Source organism: Borostomias antarcticus, assembly GCF_949987555.1.
Source record: "Borostomias antarcticus genome assembly, chromosome: 20".
NCBI lineage: Eukaryota > Metazoa > Chordata > Actinopteri > Stomiiformes > Stomiidae > Borostomias > Borostomias antarcticus.
The window spans coordinates 10,381,482-10,401,989 of record NC_140253.1 but is presented as its reverse complement, the minus strand read 5'-3'; the positions used below and the strand labels follow the sequence as shown (position 1 = coordinate 10,401,989).

The following is a 20,508-nucleotide window of genomic DNA, read 5'->3' as shown; positions in this document are numbered from 1 at the left end:
ACCAACTTGCCTCAGCAGCTACTGTACAGTGCTGTACTGTACTGTAATGGCACTGAATGTGGGGTTCAACTAGCTAGGGCAGCCATCTTGAGAGAGGCTGCCACACATCCATGTCAACAATAACAACCCATTACATGATATTATAGTTAGCAAAGTATAGACGTTGGGCTTTTTGTCATTAAGTGAACTCTACCGATGATCTCCAAATGATGGGATGGGAGTTGGCTTCACAGGGGTATAGGTGTATATATAGGCATATAGGCCCATATGGTTCGTAGCATTAGCTTGTTGGCATTAGCCACCAGCTTGCCTCTCTTTGCATGGGAGGGAGATGGGGTGTGTTTGTGTGTGTGTGTGTGTGTGGGGGGGAGGGGAGGGGGGGTCCACGGGCTTCTATGTGAAGTCTTTCGAGACGGCCTCGATGAAGTTGGGCGCCGACATGAGGATGGTGAAGGTGCAGACGATGGAGAAGAGGGAGAACGCCACCAGGCAGAGGCGGTCCACCACCGCCGCCGCAAACTTCCACTCGCCGCACACGGCCTCGGACTCGTCGTGCTCGCGGAAGCGCCGCGCGATGTACTGCACCTCGTCCAGGATGCGCCCGATCTCCGGCAGCTGCTCCAGCAGCAACGTCCGGCCCTGATCCGCCACGGCGGCGGTGGCCCCGCCCCCTCCGCGGGGGTACCCGGCGGTCAGGCCGCCGCCCCCTCCCCCCCCTCCTCCTCCTCCTCCACCGCAGACCACCAGGCCGGGGTCGCTGTTAGCGGGGCAAAAGGGGGCGCCCTCGGCCCCGGCGTTGTGGAAGCCGAAGTACAGGCTCACGTTGCCGTTGGTGGCGCCGCCGGCGGCGTTGCCGGGCGTGGTGGAGGCGGTGGACTGGCCGGTGGTTGGCATGCCGACCATCTGGATGCTGCTGGCGCTGGCGTGGTGGAGGGGCGGGTGGGCGTACTTGTAGGCGGCCGAGGCCGTCATGTGCTCCTCGCCCGGCTTCTTCATGCGGAGGAACCAGGCGCACCAGTTGAGGAGGACGACGCGTATCTGAGGGGGATGAGAGGCAGGGAGGGAGAGATGAGGGAGGGATGAGGGAGGGAGGGAGGGAGGGAGGGAGGGAGGGAGGGAGGGAGGGAGGGAGGGAGGGAGGGAGGGAGGGAGGGATGAAGGGAGGGAGGGATGGTCACGGATGAAAAGAGGAAGAGAGAAGGAGAAGAAAGAGAGAAAGAAAGGTTTTGAGACCGAGGAACATACGTGTATTCCCCAGACTGACAATGTGTGTGTGTGCGTGTGCATGCGAGATGCAGGTCGTGACACCCCCTCAGGTACTGGTTGGCTGGGCGACCCTGACTCTCTCAGAGGAAAGGGGATGAGGCAGGAACACCCAACGCTTCACACTTGGGAATGACCCATCCTCTACAAAGGCATAGATGACTCCACTCCAATGACCTTTCATTCATACTCAGTCCCTCAGAACAAGTCACAAAAAGTGGCTACGTTGATGATGCGTATTTCGTCACATGTAATGGAATCACAGCGCGGCAGATGGAATCACAGCGCGGCAGATGGAATCGCGCTCTGAAGACGGATTCAGATCGGGCTGCCCAGGACGACTCGAGAACAGCAACCTTTTACGTACTCTAAGCTGTGCCACCCCTAGAGCGGGCTTATAGGATATGACTTCACTGAGGCTGAGATAGGATCACTTCCACGGCCGATCACGCTGGGAAAGAACCGTTCTTGGTTACGCTAGCTCCGCTAAGCCTCTGTTAGCATCATCCAGCCAAAAGCTAGAGAGCTTAAACTTAACACATTTAATGTTAACATGTACTTCTTCTGAATGCCGTCTGGCCGTAAGGTCTTCAAGCGCTCGTGTGCGAAGTGAGAAGCGAGAGACGGGGAAGAGCCGCGGCGGTAATGGAACCTACCCATTTGGGCATCTTGCCGCCGTGCGGGTCATGGTGATGAAACTGCAGCACCAGGACGGTGACCACCACGGACAGACCCACGATCATCATGGTGCTGGCGAAGTACTGGGCTGGGGAACACACACACACACACGGAGAGGTATGCTTATCTGACAGAGACAGATCTTCGGCTTAATGCAGGCACAGCAACAGGCAACACACATGGAAGTTAAACTAGTGTTTTATCTTATCTGATAGGTGCAGATAAAAGGTGACTTGATGCAGATCATGGCGTTTAGATAAAGGTGATTTCCCTCTGGCGCTTCAAAAAAACAAACACCCGTGTGGAATTTGCTCAGATTCATCAGGTGAATAAAGCTACATGGCTGAGGTAGAATAAACAAACAAACAAAGACGTACAGTACAGTACTGTACATAGTAGCTCGCAAATGCAGTCACACATTTGGTCGGAGGATAAATGTTGACAACAATGAACAACAATGCATAATGCATTAGAGAGAGGCAGTATATTCTACTGTACAATGGGGGGGCCTTGTCAGGACCACGGCTGCTAGCGAAATAACATCCCATAATGTGTTTGGGACGTAGTTAGTCACATATGAGTGAATTCATTACAACCATCTGGCCTTAGGACAACAACACCAGAGAGAGAGAGAGAGAGAGGAGAGAGGGGAGAGAGAGAGAAAGAGAGAGAGAGAGAGAGAGAGAGGGAGGGAGAGAGAGAGAGAGGGAGAGGGGAGAGAGAGAGAGAGAGAGAAAGAGAGAGGGGAAAAGTGTGACTAATGATTTACTGTTTTTACCAACCCACGCGCGCACACACGCACACGCACGCACGCACGCACGCACACACGCACACATCACTGTGGCCATATGAATGTGAGCCCATCAGTCTTTTTCACTCCAGTGCAATTTATTCTTTCCATCCTTTATTTCACATCTCAAGACACACACACACACACACACACACACACACACACACACACACACACACACACACACACACACACACACACACACACACACACACTGTTAGAGGTGCTGGACAGAGACGGGGCGTTGACCTCACCTATGAGGGGAACAGAGTCAGAGGTGGCCGGCATGATCTCTGCAACCAGCAGCATGAAGACCGTCAGAGACAGCAGCACCGTGATACCTGGATGCAAGGGGAAGAGAAAGATGAAAGAGAGGAGGGGGGGGGGGGGGATAGGTTGAGGGATAGAGAGAGTGGGAAAGTGAATGAGAGAGAAAGACCGAGGGGGCCTTGGGAAGAATCAATTTCAGTTCTTCACATCCGCCTCGACGGGCATTCTTGACTGGTGAAAGCTTTTGATCACGGCTAACCGGTATATAATTACTCTGTGAGTCAGTGAGTGAGTCAGCCAGTCAGTCAGTCAGTCAGTCAGTCAGTCAGCCAGTCAGTCAGTCAGTCAGTCAGTCAGTCAGTCAGTCAGCCAGTCAATTAGTCAGTCAGTCAGTCAGTCAGCTAGCTAGCTAGCTGGTGAGTCAGTCGGTCAGTCAGTCAGTCAGTCAGTCAGTCAGTCAGTCAGTCAGTCAGTCAGCTAGCTAGCTAGTTGGAGTCAGTCGGTCAGTCAGTCAGTCAGTCAGTCAGTCAGTCAGTCAGTCAGTCAGCTAGCCGCTGAATCAGTCACTCAACCAAAGAACAGAAGTGAAGCGATGTGTGAGCACTGAGCTGGACAGGACTGCAGAAAGTGATCATCGATAGAATCCTCCTCTCTACGACCTTGTACTATAATCTCCATCTGTAATGTTTGTTTTCTAATTGCTATTAGCTTTAACATTCTCACACAATAGGAAATCCGTGTTATTTCAGGCTGGCCATGATAAAGCGGCTACATAGTTCGCCTGGGATCCCAATTATTTTTTAACTAGCCTTTGTTTTGCAGAGATGCTAATTCCTCACTGTAATGTCAGCATTAGCATAGCGACCTGAGAATAGCAGGATTAGCTAGCCACGGTAGCCTACAGCAGTAGGCTAAGGAGGTTAGCATGTTAGCATGGGGGGAGTGCCACAGGGTCAGACAGATGGTTCTGTTATTTTGTGGAAGGGCTTCTGTATACCCAAAAACAACACATTCATGCGGTGCCGTTGCTTCTTACACAGAATGTTAAACAAACATTGCCATTGAATTGAAACCATATGGTACTGCGAGCGTGTGTTCGCCAGTGTGCATGTATGTGTGAGTGTGTGGGTCCATGTGAGCATGAATGCACATGTACAAATGCATGTGTGTGTGTGTGTGTGTGTGCGCGCACATGTGTGAGCGTGTGTATGAATGCATCTATGTGCGTGTGCGTACAGTATATGTACAGTATGTCCATGTGTGTATGAGCCAATGCACCTCTGTGTGTCTGTGTGTGCGTATGAATGCATCTGTGTGTGTGTGTGTATGCATGTGTATAGCATGTGCGTGTGCCTAAAAAGTGTGTGTAGAATACAGTATGTGCGTGTGTGTATGAATGCACCTGTGTGTGTGTGTGTGTGTGTGTGTGTATGAATGCACCTCTGTGTGTGTGTGCGTGTGTGTGTGTGTGTGTGTGTGTCTCTGTGTGTGTGTGTGTGTGTGTGTGTGTGTGTGTGTGTGTGTGTGTGTGTGTGTGAATGCACCTCTGTGTGTGTGCGTGTGTGCGTGTGTGTGTGTGTGTGTGTGTGTGAACGCACCTCTGTGTGTGTATGTGTGTGTGTGTGTGTGTGTGTGCGCGTGTGTGTGTGTGTGTGTGTGTGTGAATGCACCTCTGTGTGTGTGTGTGTGTGTGTGTGTGTGTGTGTGTGTGTGTGTGAATGCACCTCTATGTGCGTGTGTGTGTGTGTGTGTGTGTGTGTGTGTGTGTGCACAGTACATGTGGTCTCTCTCACCCAGGGAGATCTTCTCCCCGGAGTCGGCGGGCAGCAGGAAGACGAGCAGCGCCAGGCCTGAGATGAGCACGCAGGGGATGAGCAGGTTGAGGCCGTAGTACAGCGTCCTCCTGCGCATGGTGACGGTGAACGTCACGTCGGGGTACGGCTCCTTACAGCACTCGTAGTACAGCTCGTTACGCTTGGAAGGGACACCTGGGGGAGAGGCGAGCTCGTTACGCTGGGGCCGTGACCCCCTGCGGAGGCGCGAGCGTGAGGAGGGGGGCGTATAGACAGTAGGGGTGTAACGATTCACTCGACTCCCACGATTCGATACAATTCACGATACTGGGTTCGCGATACGATTTTCTCACGAATTTTTAGACAAAATGAGATTGCAGAGAAATTATATTAATGCATATTTCCTATTTCAACGTCACCTGCAGCTGAGGCCATAGTTCCATCTTTCGTTGCAGACCCATCTCTTGCGGGTCTCAAGTACAGGTGAGGAAGTACGTCGAACATGACGTGGCACGTAGGGCAAGTTGAACAAGCAAGGTCAAAATCAGATTACGCCCTCTGCTGTTTAAAAAGAGTATTGTGATTCATTTTTCATCATCGATTTGAATCGTCACTTGTTTGTATTGATTTTTAACGGCCTCGCGATGCATCATGCCTAATGGACAGACTAGTCGAACACATTGCCTGCGGAAATAAAGATCATACACACAGTGAACACGGGCAAACATACACACACACACACACGTGTGGGTGTGTGTGTGTGTGTGTTCATGTGGTATGCTATGGTGTCGTGGATGTACTGTATCACTGCATGTCACTGCATTCCACAGACCAATAGGAATTGCTCCTACTCTCTTTTTCCACTGAATTGAATTAAACGGAACGTACACAGAGAAAAGCATTATACTACTGTGTGACCTTCACATCTTTTTCAAGTAAAAACATTCCGAAATTATGCATTCCTTTAAGTTGACTGGCCTTGGCTTACCGTCTTTGTTGTGTTGTCACACTGCATTATGTCCTCCTGTCTGCCTGTCTGTCTGCCTGTCTGTCTGTCTGTCTGCCTATGTTCCACTAATGCAATCTGTCTAATGCTCTCTTCCAACTAAAGCTAACCTAAGATTGAAATCAATGCCATGTCGCATCTGTCAAAAGTCAAACAAACCCACAACGCTGTACCCACAACAAAACTGTGTCTCTAGAAGTATCTCTTTCAACAGTTTAGGCACATTTAGTTGTGCTTGTGTGCGTGCGTGTGTGTGTGTGTTTGTGTGTGTGTGAGTCCCTGTCTCGTTGATGTCTCTCTCAGATCACTTCCTGACATTGTCTACTGATAATTGTGTTCAACAAAACAGAATAAGAGTATAATTAAATACAACACACCAGTCGAGAACAAAGCAGGGACATTGTCACAACTTCATCAATTATTCTGAAAGAGAATAATGAAATTACGATATTGTCAATCAACTACAACAGGCAGACAGCTCTGTGTTCTTGTGGCTTGTCTCTTTCCTGGGTGATCATTTCAAAGTCAACTAAAACAATGATTTAATCCACATCATACTCATCAACAACAGCAATTTCATCATATCCAGTTGTGTCGTGATTGGTGAGAGGGCTTAAAAGCTTTCGCACAACCACGGCAAGGTCAAACCAGGTACCGTTCTCTTGTGTGATTAAAAACAAAATGATGTGTGTGCGTGTGTGCGCGCGCGTGCGTGAGTGCATGTGTGCGCGCGTGCGTGTGTGTGTTCTTGCGTGTGCTTTTGAATGATCATCCACTGTGACATCACCTGATCTCCTCCATGTTCACTTCTGCCTGTTCAAAACCACCCCTGACTGGTCAGTGATCCCTAGCGGTGTGTAATGGGATGTAAACATGTGTGTGTGTGTTTGTGTGTGTGCGTGTGTGTGTGCTTTCCATGCCAAAAGCTGACCATTTTTGTCACGATAAGGGACCATCAATCAGTTTGGGTCAATCAGTTGTGATCAAGCGGGGTCCTCGTGAGCAGGAGCACCAGGGCCGTGTGTGTCGCTGGCCTGCTCTCCTCCCGTCTGCGCCCCAATTAAGTGAACCGTCCCTGGGCCAGCTGTCTCCGCACGCCGGCCCCCTCTCCAGCCAGCTGGGTACTCACTGAGTGTGCGTGTGTGTGTTGGGTGTGCTGGGTGTGTTTGGTGAGTGTGTGTGTGTGTGTGTGTGTCTGGGTTTGTTCAGTTAGCTTGACACCCAAACCTCATGTGACTGTGGATGATTAGAGTGAGGGAGAGAGAGAGACTAGAGAGAGAGAAAGAGGGAGGGGAGAGAGAGAGAGAGAGGGTGGTTGAGAGGGAGAGAGAGGGTGGGGGAGATGGAGAGAGAGAGAGAGAGAGAGGGTGGGGGAGAAGGAGAGAGAGGGTGGGGGAGATGGAGAGAGAGAGAGAGGGTGGGGGAGAAGGATAGAGAGGGTGGGGGAGATGGAGAGAGAGAGAGAGAGAGAGAGAGAGGGTGGGGGAGAAGGAGAGAGAGGGTGGGGGAGATGGAGAGAGAGAGAGAGAGAGAGAGAGGGTGGGTGGGGGAGAAGGAGAGAGAGGGTGGGGGAGATGGAGAGAGAGAGAGAGAGAGAGAGAGAGAGGGTGGTGGAGAGGGAGGGAGAGAGAGAGAGAGAGAGAGAGAGGGTGGTGGAGAGGGAGGGAGAGAGAGAGAGAGAGAGAGAGAGAGGGTGGTGGAGAGGGAGAGAGAGGGTGATGGAGATGGAGAGAGAGAGAGAGAGAGAGAGAGAGAGAGAGAGAGAAGCTCAGCAATAACAACCCACAGCCTCAGGACCAGCACTTTGATACATGATCAATTAGTCAAACAAATGATCACGTCAAAAGCGAAACGCCATCATCTATTCAAACACAACGGATGGTGTACTATCTGGCCCTAAACAGACAGTACACCGGACAGATTGTCTAACTATGGTAGCTGATTTAAATAAATTAAGAATCACCTTGACAGGGAAGTGAGCACATAAAAACATACTTCCCGAAATTCAAATGCTTCTGCCAATTTTCCAATAACCTTGCTGACAAAGAAAAATGAATCCTCCTGGGGTGCTGGAGTGCTTTATACTTACTTTACACAGTTTCTGCCTCCTGAGGACAGTAAGGGATGGAACACAACTACAACACCACACCACACCTGTGCATACACACACACACACACACACACACACAGGCGTGCGCGCACACAGGCGTGCGCGCACGCGCACGCGCACACACACACACACAGAGACACCTACAGTAAACACACACATAGAAATACATATGTTGCTGTGTTCCTACATTATGCAGATTTTAAAAAGTCTACAATTGTTTACTGTTAGTTACTGTTCTGTACTGAGAGAGAGAGGGAGGGAGAGATGGGTAGAGGGAGAGAGAGAGCTAGAGGGAGAGAGAGAGAGGTAGAGGGAGAGAGAGGTAGAGGGAGAGAGAGAGGGAGAGAGAGGTAGAGGGAGAGAGAGAGGAGAGAGTTAGAGGAAGAGAGAGGTAGAGGGAGAGAGATAGAGGGAGAGAGATAGTGAGAGAGAGAGAGAGAGAGAGGGAGAGAGGTAGAGGAAGAGAGGTAGAGGGAGAGAGAGGTAGAGGAAGAGAGAGGTAGAGGGAGAAAGAGAGGGAGAGAGATAGAGGGGGAGAGAGTGAGGGAGAGAGGTAGAGGGAGAGAGAGGTAGAGGGAGAGAGAGGTAGAGGGAGAAAGAGAGGGAGAGAGAGATAGAGGGGGAGAGAGAGAGGGAGAGAGAGAGGGAGAGAGGTAGAGGAAGAGAGGTAGAGGAAGAGAGAGAGGGAGAGAGAGAGAGAGATAGGGAGGTCTTTCGAGGCCATTCCCCTCAGGGCAGTCGAGCTCAAACAGACGGACGCCTTCATCCCAACCCTGACGACGGCCGATCGAGCCGAGACATCTCCACGCAGCCGCTCGGACAGGATCGATAGACAGGACAAGATCGATGACAGCAGCATATTTTACCGGGGGGCAGAAAGAGGTGTAACACCTGCTCCTGCCAGGACCAGGCATCGACTGGCTGTCTCGCTCAGGGGAGACGACGCCGGGGGCCAATAAGGCGTGGGAAAAGCACTCTTTCTCTGTCTCCAGAGAGCCTGCTGGCGGACTGTTGTCAGTGTGGTCGTGGTGCGTGTTTCTTGTAATGGGCATTAATGCTTTAAAGATCCAGCTACTGCAGGTGTGTGTGTGTGTGTGTGTGTGTGTAGTGGACACCGCCGCAGGGGTTGCCTGTGAGAACATGAAGGCCCTACTAGACTAAACATTTACACACTAAACATTTTAGAGAGGCAGTATTTTACGCAAACATCAACACTGCCGTTGCTCATCTGGAATATAGCCTTGTTGGAATGAGCGAAGTTGCACCAGCGACTTTCTGCATCTTCGTGAGCTGAATCCGCAAGTGATTTAGCGGCACAGTATGAAGACGACATGTCAGAGTTTCCTTCCCAGATCCTGTCCCTCGGAAATGCTCTAATGCCTACTGTACAGGAAACTAAGCGTGCGACAATACCTTACCCAAACCCAGCTCATTCACAATAAAGACATATTTGAGGAGCATGCAAGTCGCAAGATAGACTGTCTGGGTTATCAAGCCCGTCTGGGTTATCAAGCCCGTCTGGGTTATCAAGCCCGTCTGGGTTATCAAGCCCGTCTGGGTGATCAAGCCCGTCTGGGTGATCAAGCCCGTCTGGGTTATCAAGCCCGTCTGGGTTATCAAGCCCTTCTGGGTTATCAAGCCCGTCTGGGTTTTCAAGCCCGTCTGGGTTATCAAACCTGTCTGGGTTATCAAGCCCGTCTAGGTCTGAATATTTCTAAGGTTCAGGTGTCTGATGTTGCGCTCTCTGATCATTCCTGTGTTTTCTTTGAGAGTACTATCTCCATGCACACAAATTCTCAATCAGAGGTTATCTCAAAACGGCACATCACTGAAAACACCAGTGAGATATTTACTCAGGCTTTCTCGTCCACACCTGCCCTCTATATGGCCTCAGTCAACGAGCTTGTAGATAATTTCAATGTTAAAATTACAAATATTATTGATGCCGTTGCGCCCACTAAGGTGAAGGTGGTCTCTGGTAAGAGAAGATCTCCATGGAGAAACGCCATGCTGGTCAGAATAGAAAAGAGAGAGTGTCGAAAATCTGAACGCAGATGGCGAAAAACAAATCTCCATGTTCATTATGACATCTATAAAGACAGACTTCGCATTTATAATATGGAGCTGAGAAATGCACGACAGACCTTCTTTTCTGACATCATCACCAAAAACCATAACAATGCGCGTGCTTTGTTTGCCACTGTTGATAGGCTGACAAACCCTCCTGTGTCAGTAGCCTCTGAACTTCTATCCACCAGGGCCTGCAATGAATTTGCCTCATTCTTCACTGACAAAATTCAGAAAATTAGACAAGCAGTTAGTGCCTCCATTCCAGGTACAGGACATGTGTCGTCACAGTGTCCACTTAAAATCAATAATTGTACCATGACACAATTTAATCCGATCAACCATAAAACCCTGGGGGACACTATACAACATCTGAAATCCTCCACCTGTTGCCTTGATGTTCTACCTACAGACTTCTTCAAAACTGTATCCAACTGCATGGCCTCTGATTTACTACAAATTGTAAACACATCTCTTCTTTCAGGTGTGTTCCCACATACCCTGAAAACTGCAGTCATCAAGCCACTCTTAAAAAAGAATAATCTAGACAGCTCACAAATGAACAATTATAGGCCCATATCAAACCTCCCATTTCTAAGCAAAATAATTGAAAAGGTTGTTTTCCAACAACTGAATAACTTCCTGGCACTAAGTAATGCCTTTGATGTCTTCCAGTCAGGATTTCGACCACATCACAGCACCGAGACTGCTCTAATTAAGGTATTTAATGACATCCATTTAAACACAGATAATGGCAAAATCTCAGTCTTAGTATTACTGGATCTCAGCGCTGCGTTCGACACGGTAGACCACAACATACTACTAGGCCGACTGGAAAATTGGTTGGGAATTTCTGGTACAGTGTTAGATTGGTTTGAATCCTACTTAAAGGACAGGGATTATTTTGTGTCTATAGGCAATTACAAATCTGAGCTGACAAAAATGACCTGTGGAGTTCCCCAAGGCTCCATCCTGGGGCCTCTTCTGTTCAACATTTACATGCTCCCACTAACTCAAATTATGGAAAACAACAAAATATGTTACCATAGCTATGCAGATGACACACAAATTTATATCACTATATCACCAGGAGACTATAATCCCATACAAGCGCTGAGTAAGTGCATTCAACAAATCAATGATTGGATGTGCCAGAACTTTCTCCAACTAAACAAAAATAAAACTGAAGTAATTGTCTTTGGAGCCAAAGAAGAACGATTAAAAGTCAGTGCTCAACTTCAATCAGTAATGCTAAAAACCACAAACGAAGCCAGAAATCTTGGTGTAGTCATGGACTCAGACCTGAATTTCAACAGCCACATTAAGTCAATTACAAAGTCAGCCTACTATCACCTGAAGAATATATCAAGGATCAAAGGATTTATGTCCCAGAAGGATTTGGAAAAACTTGTCCATGCGTTTATCTTCAGTAGACTCGACTACTGTAACGGCATGTATACAGGTCTCTCTAAAAAATCGATCAGACAGCTGCAGCTGATTCAGAACGCTGCTGCTCGAGTCCTCACTAAGACTAAGAAAGTGGAGCATATCACACCAGTACTAAGGTCTTTACACTGGCTTCCTGTCTGTCAAAGAATTGACTTTAAAATACTGCTGTTGGTTTATAAAGCACTGAATGGTCTAGGGCCAAAATATATTTCTGATCTGCTCATATGCTATGAACCATCCAGACCCCTCAGGTCATCTGGCACAGGTCTGCTTTCTGTCCCCAGAGTTAAAACAAAACATGGAGAAGCAGCATTCAGTTTTTATGCTCCACATATCTGGAACAAACTTCCAGAAAACTGCAGGTCTGCTGCAACTCTTGGTTCTTTTAAAACAAGCCTTAAGACTTTTCTTTTTGCCACTGCTTTCTAAGAGGAGCTATGTTTATCAGTATACTGCACTGTAACTTTTATTCCTGTATTCTATTTGTCCTGCTTTTTGTTTAAATGTCTATAATGACTTGCTTTTTGTTTTAATGCTTTTAATTTGTCCTGCCTTTTGTTTTAAATGTCTATAATGTCTTGCTTTTTGTTTTAATGCTTTTAATGTCTCATGTAAAGCACCTTGAATTGCCCTGTGGCTGAAATGTGCTATATAAATAAACTTGCCTTGCCTTGCCTTGGGTTATCAAACCCGTCTGGGTTATCAAGCCCGTCTGGGTTATCAAACCCGTCTGGGTTATCAAGCCTGTCTGGGTTATCAAGCCCGTCTGGGTTATCAAGCCCGTCTGGGTTATCAAGCCTGTCTGGGTTATCAAGCCTGTCTGGGTTATCAAGCCTGTCTGGGTTATCAAGCCCGTCTGGGTTATCAAGCTTGTCTGGGTTATCAAACCCGTCTGGGTTATCAAGCCCGTCTGGGTTATCAAGCCCGTCTGGGTTATCAAGCTTGTCTGGGTTCTCAAACCTGTCTGGGTTATCAGGCCTGTCTGGGTTATCAAGCCCGTCTGGGTTATCAAGCCCTTCTGGGTTATCAAACCCGTCTGGGTTATCAAGCCTGTCTGGGTTATCAAGCCTGTCTGGGTTATCAAGCCTGTCTGGGTTATCAAGCCCGTCTGGGTTATCAAGCCTGTCTGGGTTATCAAGCCTGTCTGGGTTATCAAGCCCGTCTGGGTTATCAAGCCCGTCTGGGTTATCAAGCCCGTCTGGGTTATCAAGCCTGTCTGGGTTATCAAGCTTGTCTGGGTTATCAAACCCGTCTGGGTTATCAAGCCCTTCTGGGTTATCAAACCCGTCTGGGTTATCAAGCCCTTCTGGGTTATCAAGCCTGTCTGGGTTATCAAGCCTGTCTGGGTTATCAGGCCTGTCTGGGTTATCAAGCCTGTCTGGGTTATCAAGCCTGTCTGGGTTATCAAGCCTGTCTGGGTTATCAAGCCCGTCTGGGTTATCAAGCCTGTCTGGGTTATCAAGCCTGTCTGGGTTATCAAGCCCGTCTGGGTTATCAAGCCCGTCTGGGTTATCAAGCCCGTCTGGGTTATCAAGCCTGTCTGGGTTATCAAGCTTGTCTGGGTTATCAAACCCGTCTGGGTTATCAAGCCCTTCTGGGTTATCAAACCCGTCTGGGTTATCAAGCCCTTCTGGGTTATCAAGCCTGTCTGGGTTATCAAGCCTGTCTGGGTTATCAGGCCTGTCTGGGTTATCAAGCCTGTCTGGGTTATCAAGCCCGTCTGGGTTATCAAGCCCGTCTGGGTTATCAAACCTGTCTGGGTTATCAAGCGTGTCTGGGTTATCAAGCCTAAGTGTTGAGAGCCGACGCGCGCAGTCTACATTCAGAGTGTTTGCAGAATACCAGGAGACGCGCTGGTGTAAAAGAATACCTGACAACACGTAGAAAGCTGCTCCTGACTGCAATTGCCTCTACTATGGACTACAGGGCATGATATCTATACAGGGCATGTTATCTATACAGGGCATGTTATCTATACAGGGCATGTTATCTATACAGGGCATGTTATCTATACAGGGCATGTTATCTATACAGGGCATGTTATCTATACAGGGCATGTTATCTATACAGGGCATGTTATCTATACAGGGCATGTTATCTATACAGGGCATGTTATCTGCTTTGTGCTTTTCTTTTACAGAATATGTTATGCTGAGTGAACCGTTCTGTGAACTTTTCAAAAAAGGTCATGAGACGAATGTTCTACAAGACCTGAATGTTATGAAAAATACAGAGTCACTAGTTTGTGTTTGTCAATGATGCCTGTTGCTAATCTAAAAAGAATTTAAAATAAATTAAAGCATGAGGTGAATGTGATGTCAATCCCATATCCCTCTGTTATTGGTTTAGATAGGGCTGTGGGAGGGGCCTTGCGGGGAAGTCCTGAAATATTGCTTGACACCACTGGTGTGTGTGTGTGTGTGTGTGTGTGTGTATGACCGAGCACAAGTGTGCACATGTGTGTATGCATGCACTTGTGCATTTGTGAGAAATGTGTGTGTGTGTGTGTGTGTGTGTATCTTACCCACGAGGTCCCACTCCCCGTTGGGTATGTAGGTAGATATGTCCACGTCCAGCATCTGCAGGTCGAGCAGCCAGCCGTTGTAGGTCCAGGAGCCGAACTTCAGGTCACACTTCTGGACGTCGAAGGGGAACCAGCGCACGTCTATGTAGCAGGTGCTCTTCAGGATACCTGGGGAGAGAGAGATGAAGATGACGATGATGATGACGATGGTGGTAGTGGGGTGGTGATGATGATGATAATGATGGTGGTGGTAATGGTGACGATGATGACGATGGTAGTGGTGATGATGACGACAACGACGATGACATGCTGCTGTTGTGAAATGAGGGAGCTGTGTGAGCGTGTGTGTGTGTGTGTGTGTGTGTGTGTGTGTGTGTGTGTGTGTGCGTGTGTGTGAGAGTGTGTGTGTGTGCGTGTGTGTGTGTGTAAGTCTCACCTGGAGGAATATACTGGCAATAGCCTGAAGAGTTGACCAGCACGTTAGTGTGGAAGGTAGCATCAAACCTCTCATCAGCACTGGAGAGAGAGAGATCAATTGAGAGCGACAGAGAGGGAGAGAAAGAGGGAGAGAGAGAGAGAGAGAGAGAGAGAGAGAGAGAGAGAGAGAGAGAGAGAGAGAGAGAAGGACAAAAATCAACACAAATTCAGTGATTGTGATTTTCGCTATAGGCCAGATGATAGATAGATAGATGAGATAGATGAGATAGATGAGATAGATAGATAGATAGATAGATAGATAGATAGATAGATAGATAGATAGATGAGATAGATGAGATAGATGAGATAGATGAGATAGATAGATAGATAGATAGATAGATAGATAGAGAGAAGCCTTTGTGTGTAAAGCCTGTGGTATACTTGCTTCTAACTATGCGTACAAAAGATGCTACCATGTTTCTCCCGCGTTCTTTTGGAGCGTTGGCTGCAGTTGGCTGTGCAGGTGGTCAGAAATTAACGTGTCACAAAATACGAGCTCGTCAATGCGTGCATATTGTTAAACAGCAATTATACCGCAGGCTTAAGACAGAAAGAAAGAGTGGGGCGTGGGGAGGCTCGAGAGATTATCGCTGAGCTTGACGGACAGCTTTTTATTATTATCGAGCATCTTCTCCCATAAAGGTTTTAATGAACTGGTGCCACCCACCGACAGACAGCTGTGAAACCCGCTGAATCTAAACCAGAGGAATTATGGCCTCAGCAATCGCAACGTCCACCTCACATGTTCACAACCGCCCCTTCTCAACCATGCCAAGGAGACTACAGATCCAGAGCTTTTGTGACTGCTGATACGTTAGCGGTGGCGTTTGGCAGCCAAATACCTCACAGCTATATTCAAGGCCGCAGCATTGTTGGTTTGTCTGAATGGACGGCCGGTAAGAAACGATTTCTCTCGGGAGTTTACAGGCGTGTGTTTTTTCACTTTCTCTTTCATGACGTAAATTATTTGGGGCCCCTTTCAGCTGCAGTCTGTAAGAGACAGACCTCTAACATGTCCTGAGTGGAAGCTTAGTATACAGAAACAATGATCATCTCAATCTGTTTTCAATCAGTTAAAGACGTTTTCTTCACAAGAAATAATGAAGTTAAGGCAACTCTCCCAAGCTGCCCCTTGGGGCTTCAGACTTTTATTATAAACGCGCTAAGTGGGGAAAAATACTAAATAGTATTCCGATGGTGACAGCCTGTCAGAATATTGTCAGTTAGGATTTAGAATGAAGGACAATGGGCAATGAAAGTGCTCATCCGAAACGCTAAGAGGATGAATTAAAATTGATGAGTCATGCACTTCCATCCACTGGAGCGATTTTATTGAGATGCAGTGTGAGCACGTGTGTAAGTAATGCAACAGGATTGAAAGCCTGCGTTACTCTCATTGTCGAGGAATCTATGTCACGATGCGGGAGGCGCTAGGAATCTGTGTGTGACCCCGGATGACCAACTGTCATTCTCCGCGCATATCACATCCGTCACACGCTCCTGCAGATTCATGCTCTACAACATCAGGAGGATTCGCCCTTTCCTCACTGATGAAATGGCGCAGGTGCTCATGCAGGCCCTGGTCATTTCCTGCCTCCTGGACTACTGCAACTCCCTCCTTGCTGGGGCCCCGGTGTCAGCCATTAAACCCCTAGAACTTGTCCAGAAAGCTCCACCCCATGTTCTCCCACAAAACTTCTCTTCTCCGTTCCCTACACTGGCTCCCTGTAGCGGCTCGCATCCAGTTTAAAACTCTGGCGCTAGTCTACGGGGGCAATGAAAGGAACAGCCCCCTCCTACCTCCAGGCCGTAGTCAAACCCTACACCCCCACCCCGACCGCTACGCTCTGCTACCTCGGGGTGACTGGTTGCCCCGTCACTCCAAGGCCCCTGCGGTCGATCGACACGGTCACGGCTCTTCTCTGTCCTGGCCCCGCAGTGATGGAACGAACTGCCCACTGACATCAGGACAGCAGAGTCACTGCCCATCTTTCGTCGCAGGCTCAAAACTCATCTCTTCAAGAAGTACTACAACAATCCTCCCTCCTAAGCACCTATTGCATTTGAGATTGCTATTCTTGCACTTTGCCTTCAGCACTAGATTATGCTCTTAGTCACTTGTTTTAGAAGGAGATGCACTTGTGAGTTCTGGCAAGTAGTAGAAGTACTTTTGGCTATCTTTAGATAGCCTACTCTCATCCAAATTAACAATTTGGTTAATTATATAGACACACAATAAATACACATACACACACATACACACTACAGTAGTTCATTTCTAATCTATAATATTTTAATATATGTGATTAGTACCAGAGTGCGGATGACTGGGCGTATATATGAACACATATGCATACACGTGCTTAATGACTACACAAAAAGAACATGAATAGCCTAAGAATCATAATATTAATTAGCTCGTAGCTAATGTAAATCATTACAGGTTAAACATACCTAATGAGATGGGTGGGCACTATGCTTGGAGCACAACACGTCCAGTCTGGGTTTAATTTTTGGGGACGTTGTACTTTGTTGACAATGACACATGCGAATCCATACTGGATATATTCCTCGTGATATTTTCGAGACTTGGACGAGGTAGGCTGGTCCGACCTCTGATGGATAGGCCTATCCACATTAGCACCACCTGCATGGCTGTCTCCTCCCGTACCTCTCGTGTTTCCTCCCGTAACGCTGCCAGCGGTCGATGGCCTTTCTCTCGGAGGATCTTGCCTCTCTGCTGTGGCTGGTATCAACCTACTTTTCATGTTGATTTTGGTAGGCTATGGTTTGAGATGATCTTTTCATGTTGATTTTGGTAGGCTATGGTTTGAGATGATCTTTTCATGTTGATTTTGGTAGGCTATGGTTTGAGATGATCTTTTCATGTTGATTTTGGTAGGCTATGGTTTGAGATGATTGTGTTTTCATGTTGATTTTGGTAGGCTATGGTTTGAGATGATCTTTTCATGTTGATTTTGGTAGGCTATGGTTTGAGATGATTGTGTTTTCATGTTGATTTTGGTAGGCTATGGTTTGAGATGATCTTTTCATGTTGATTTTGGTAGGCTATGGTTTGAGATGATCTTTTCATGTTGATTTTGGTAGGCTATGGTTTGAGATGGTTGTGTTTTTATTTGAGGTAGAGTCTAGCTACATGCGTTTGCAATGTTCCCTTTGTCTTTATTTTTTTGCAATATTGTTTTATTTGTCGCTAAGTAACGGCCGTCACTTGTTTGCGTGTGTTTGGGTGGGGGGAGCGGGTAGAAAATCGGTGGGCTGATTAGGCTTTTTTTGTTGTTGTTGATATTTTTTATCTACATTGTAAGTCTATTATTTAACAAATTAAAAATGTGTTTACCTTTCTTAACAATTATGGTTAAAATAGGCTATTTTTCATCATATTTTAATTGTATTTCACACATTCTGGAAATCATCTCGCGACCCCCACGTTGAGAACCACTGTGCTAAATGACTGTAATGTAAAGTGATGTAATATTGGGAGCGAACCAAATCGGCCAGCGTCAGAATTGACATAGTAACAGATGCCCCACTCTGCACTCGAGGGATATTAGTTCTATTCACTTAGCGGGAGAAAGCCAAGGTTGAATCCATCCAACCCTCCATAATGGCCATAATGTCCATTGTCCAGAACAAATTAGCAAATTAGCAATTAGCATAGGCAGCGGCATCCGAAATGCTAATGGCTTGTTTGGGGGCTTAAAAAAAGTGAAGAAATAACAGTTTGTTTTCTTTATCTCCGGACCCTCAGTCTTTAGTGTTTATCATTTTAATTGCCATTTTAGGACAGCTGCTCAGTGAACATGCAATAAATTAGAAAGATATATGCTACACTTTAATAACTTAATAATGACCTATAAAATGATCTCCACGATCTTCAGAACAATGCCGATTTTCACCCGAGAGTTGTTATATATCAATTACACAGACCATGGAGCTAACACACCCACGCGGAACTTGTTTCAGAAAAAACATATATTCCAGGGGGGAAGGATTAAGGCGTGACACAGGAGACTAGGACGGTTGCCCACATGTCAAAGAGGATAAAAATCTATGAATAATACATAGAGTTGATCCTGTCGGATGTCCACTGAGGAAAAGCTCTGAACCCCCAAGCGAAATCCAATACGAATACCTTCACAGATAGACTTATCCCTCTGAGAACTTTGCTTTGTGACACAGAAAAGGAGAGGTAAATGTAATTCTTCTCCGAATCTGTCATTCATCCTCTGAAAATGGTATATAAATAGCACCAAAAAATCACAGATCATTGTACAGTATGTCGAAAGGATTTAAGTGCATAGAAAAGTATTCTTTCAGATTGGAAACGTGTGCTTTGGATGAGTCTACACCTTGGGGAAGCAAGCTTATATACTCCATCTGCATTATTTACACCAGAATCCCAAACAGAGCAGAAAACGCCACACCTTGACCCTGTCCTTCCCCTGGGACTCTTCTAATCATCATTTCAAAGTGACACCATCTGCTGGCTGTGTGTGGGTGTGTGGGTGTGGAGGAGGAGGGGTCAGGGTTGGACAGCGAAAGACAGAGTCCCTGCTACATCACGCTACAATCTTTATTTTGGTCTTTCATTCTCTCCCTCTCTCTCTCGCTCTCTCTCTCTCTCTCTTTCTCCCTCTCTCTTTCTCCCTCTCTCTTTCTCCCTCTCTCTTTCCCCCTCTCTCTTTTTCTCCCTACATCTCTCTCCCTCTCCCTCTCTCTTTCTCTTTTCCTCTCTTTCTCCCTCTCTCTCTCTCTTTTTCTCCCTCCCTCCCTCCCTCCCTCCCTCCCTCCGCCTCTCCCTCTCTCTCTCTCATCCCATTAATCTGTCGTTTTCAAAAATGGATAATGTATTCAGAGAAACGGGGCTGAATTGCTGGTGGGTGTCGTACATAACCCTTATCCGCATCAACCCAGCAGGCTCTCTGTCTGTCCCTGTTGTTCTGTGTCTTTCTTCAGGCTGGGTCCACACTGTTGTCATCATTAGTGGCCACTGATCCTGACCGCAAGCTGCTTAATGTTCTGTATCAACCCCATTAGATGGTTAAAACCTGCTTCCACACCTTATGCAAACCTCTCTCTCTCGCTCACACACACACACACACACACACACACTAGAAAGACACAGAGACAGAGACACACACACACATAAGTCAAGCTTGAAATCTCTCTCTCTCTCACCTAATAAAATAATCGTCCATCACCTTCAAGGTAACGGGGAGCAGGCGAGGCCATCAGTCACCAACAACATCATTTTTTATCTTGCGGTCTTCCCCCACCATTGTGTGAGTGTGTGTGTGTTTATAAAATGGGTGTGTTTGTGTGTGTGTATGTGTTTGTGTGTGTATGTACTGTAGGTGTGTGTGTGTGTGTGTGCGTGCGTCTACTTGACATTTAAATTGCGACAATCAATTAGAGCCGTCTCCCATACGGCTTGTAGAGTCAGCTGTTGAGACAATGACGTCGTAAAACTGGCGTCCCGAGTTGGCAGAAGACATTAAGGGGACACAGGTGTTCGTCTGTGGTGCTATGGTGTGTCTGGTGTAGGACACCCCACCCCCCATCAACATTTAACATTCATGGTTCAGGAAGCGAACCATGAACGCTATCTGAAAAGTCTGCGCTATTGTAATTTCTGGACTGTCATTATGGAATTCAATAAATCGACTGCTAAAGAGAACTTCCTTGGATGGATACAGCTGCGAGCGTCTGCTTTCACAAGTTTAATCTGACAAACAGCCCCTGAGCAGAGTCAGTGAGTCAGGCGGTTCCAGGGATGCAGATGTACAAAATAAAGCTTTGATTGATTGATTGATTGATGCTAAAGACAGTTGTTACAGCCTGTCTCCCCTACATCTGACTCCTCTCCTCTCCTCTCCTCTCCTCTCCTCTCCTCTCCTCTCCTCTCCTCTCCTCTCCTCTCCTCTCCTCTCCTCTCCTCTCCTCTCCTCTCCTCTCCTCCTCCACCCAATCCCTCCTTCCCGGGCCACCATCCTCCCCTCCGAGGCCGGCCTCTGACAGCTCAAGGGAACAGAGGATGAAAGGGACACCGAAGCTGTG

At 47.4% G+C, this 20,508-nt stretch overlaps 1 protein-coding gene across 1 annotated transcript in view; it reads right to left on the bottom strand.

The window, feature by feature from the left end:
• Positions 1-393: 393 nt before the first annotated feature.
• The window catches only part of chrna8 (cholinergic receptor, nicotinic, alpha 8), a gene marked incomplete at both ends in the record, with an annotated part of 46,090 nt that continues 25,975 nt past the window's right edge, over positions 394-20,508 (bottom strand). The window contains 6 exons of the mRNA XM_084454668.1: positions 394-1,038; positions 1,920-2,029; positions 2,986-3,072; positions 4,795-4,989; positions 13,951-14,118; positions 14,387-14,466. Of these exons, the coding sequence (XP_084310794.1) occupies positions 394-1,038; positions 1,920-2,029; positions 2,986-3,072; positions 4,795-4,989; positions 13,951-14,118; positions 14,387-14,466 (1,285 nt within the window). The remainder of the gene's footprint in view (positions 1,039-1,919; positions 2,030-2,985; positions 3,073-4,794; positions 4,990-13,950; positions 14,119-14,386; positions 14,467-20,508) is intronic.